This window comes from Gavialis gangeticus, unplaced genomic scaffold (genome assembly GCF_001723915.1).
Source record: "Gavialis gangeticus isolate Ggan-Ray unplaced genomic scaffold, GavGan_comp1, whole genome shotgun sequence".
Lineage (NCBI taxonomy): Eukaryota > Metazoa > Chordata > Crocodylia > Gavialidae > Gavialis > Gavialis gangeticus.
The window spans coordinates 34,735,757-34,736,010 of record NW_017728996.1 but is presented as its reverse complement, the minus strand read 5'-3'; the positions used below and the strand labels follow the sequence as shown (position 1 = coordinate 34,736,010).

The 254-nt window shown below is 68.9% G+C and overlaps 1 protein-coding gene across 2 annotated transcripts in view; it reads left to right on the top strand.

Annotated features, from left to right (window-relative positions):
- The first annotated feature begins 11 nt into the window (after positions 1-11).
- Positions 12-254, top strand: part of SLTM (SAFB like transcription modulator) — a 46,839-nt gene continuing 46,596 nt past the window's right edge. For both annotated transcript variants that reach the window (XM_019504309.1, XM_019504308.1), the window contains exon 1: positions 12-233. In XM_019504309.1, the coding sequence (XP_019359854.1) occupies positions 39-233 (195 nt within the window). In that variant the 5' untranslated portion in view covers positions 12-38. The remainder of the gene's footprint in view (positions 234-254) is intronic.

The window sequence follows — 254 nt, the reverse complement described above, 5'->3', positions numbered from 1 at the left end:
TTATTGTGCGCGCCGCCGCCGCGCTCACTCGCCCTAAAATGGCCGCTGCCGCCGCCACCTCCTCCTCTCCCGCCGCGGGGGCCGGGGCCACCCCTACTGGGGCCGCCGCGCTGCCCCCCACCGAGAGTAAGAAGATCACAGACTTGCGCGTCATCGACCTCAAGTCGGAGCTGAAGCGGCGCAACCTGGACATTACCGGCGTCAAGACCGTGCTCATCACCCGCCTCAAGCAGGTGAGAGGCGGCGTGGGGCCT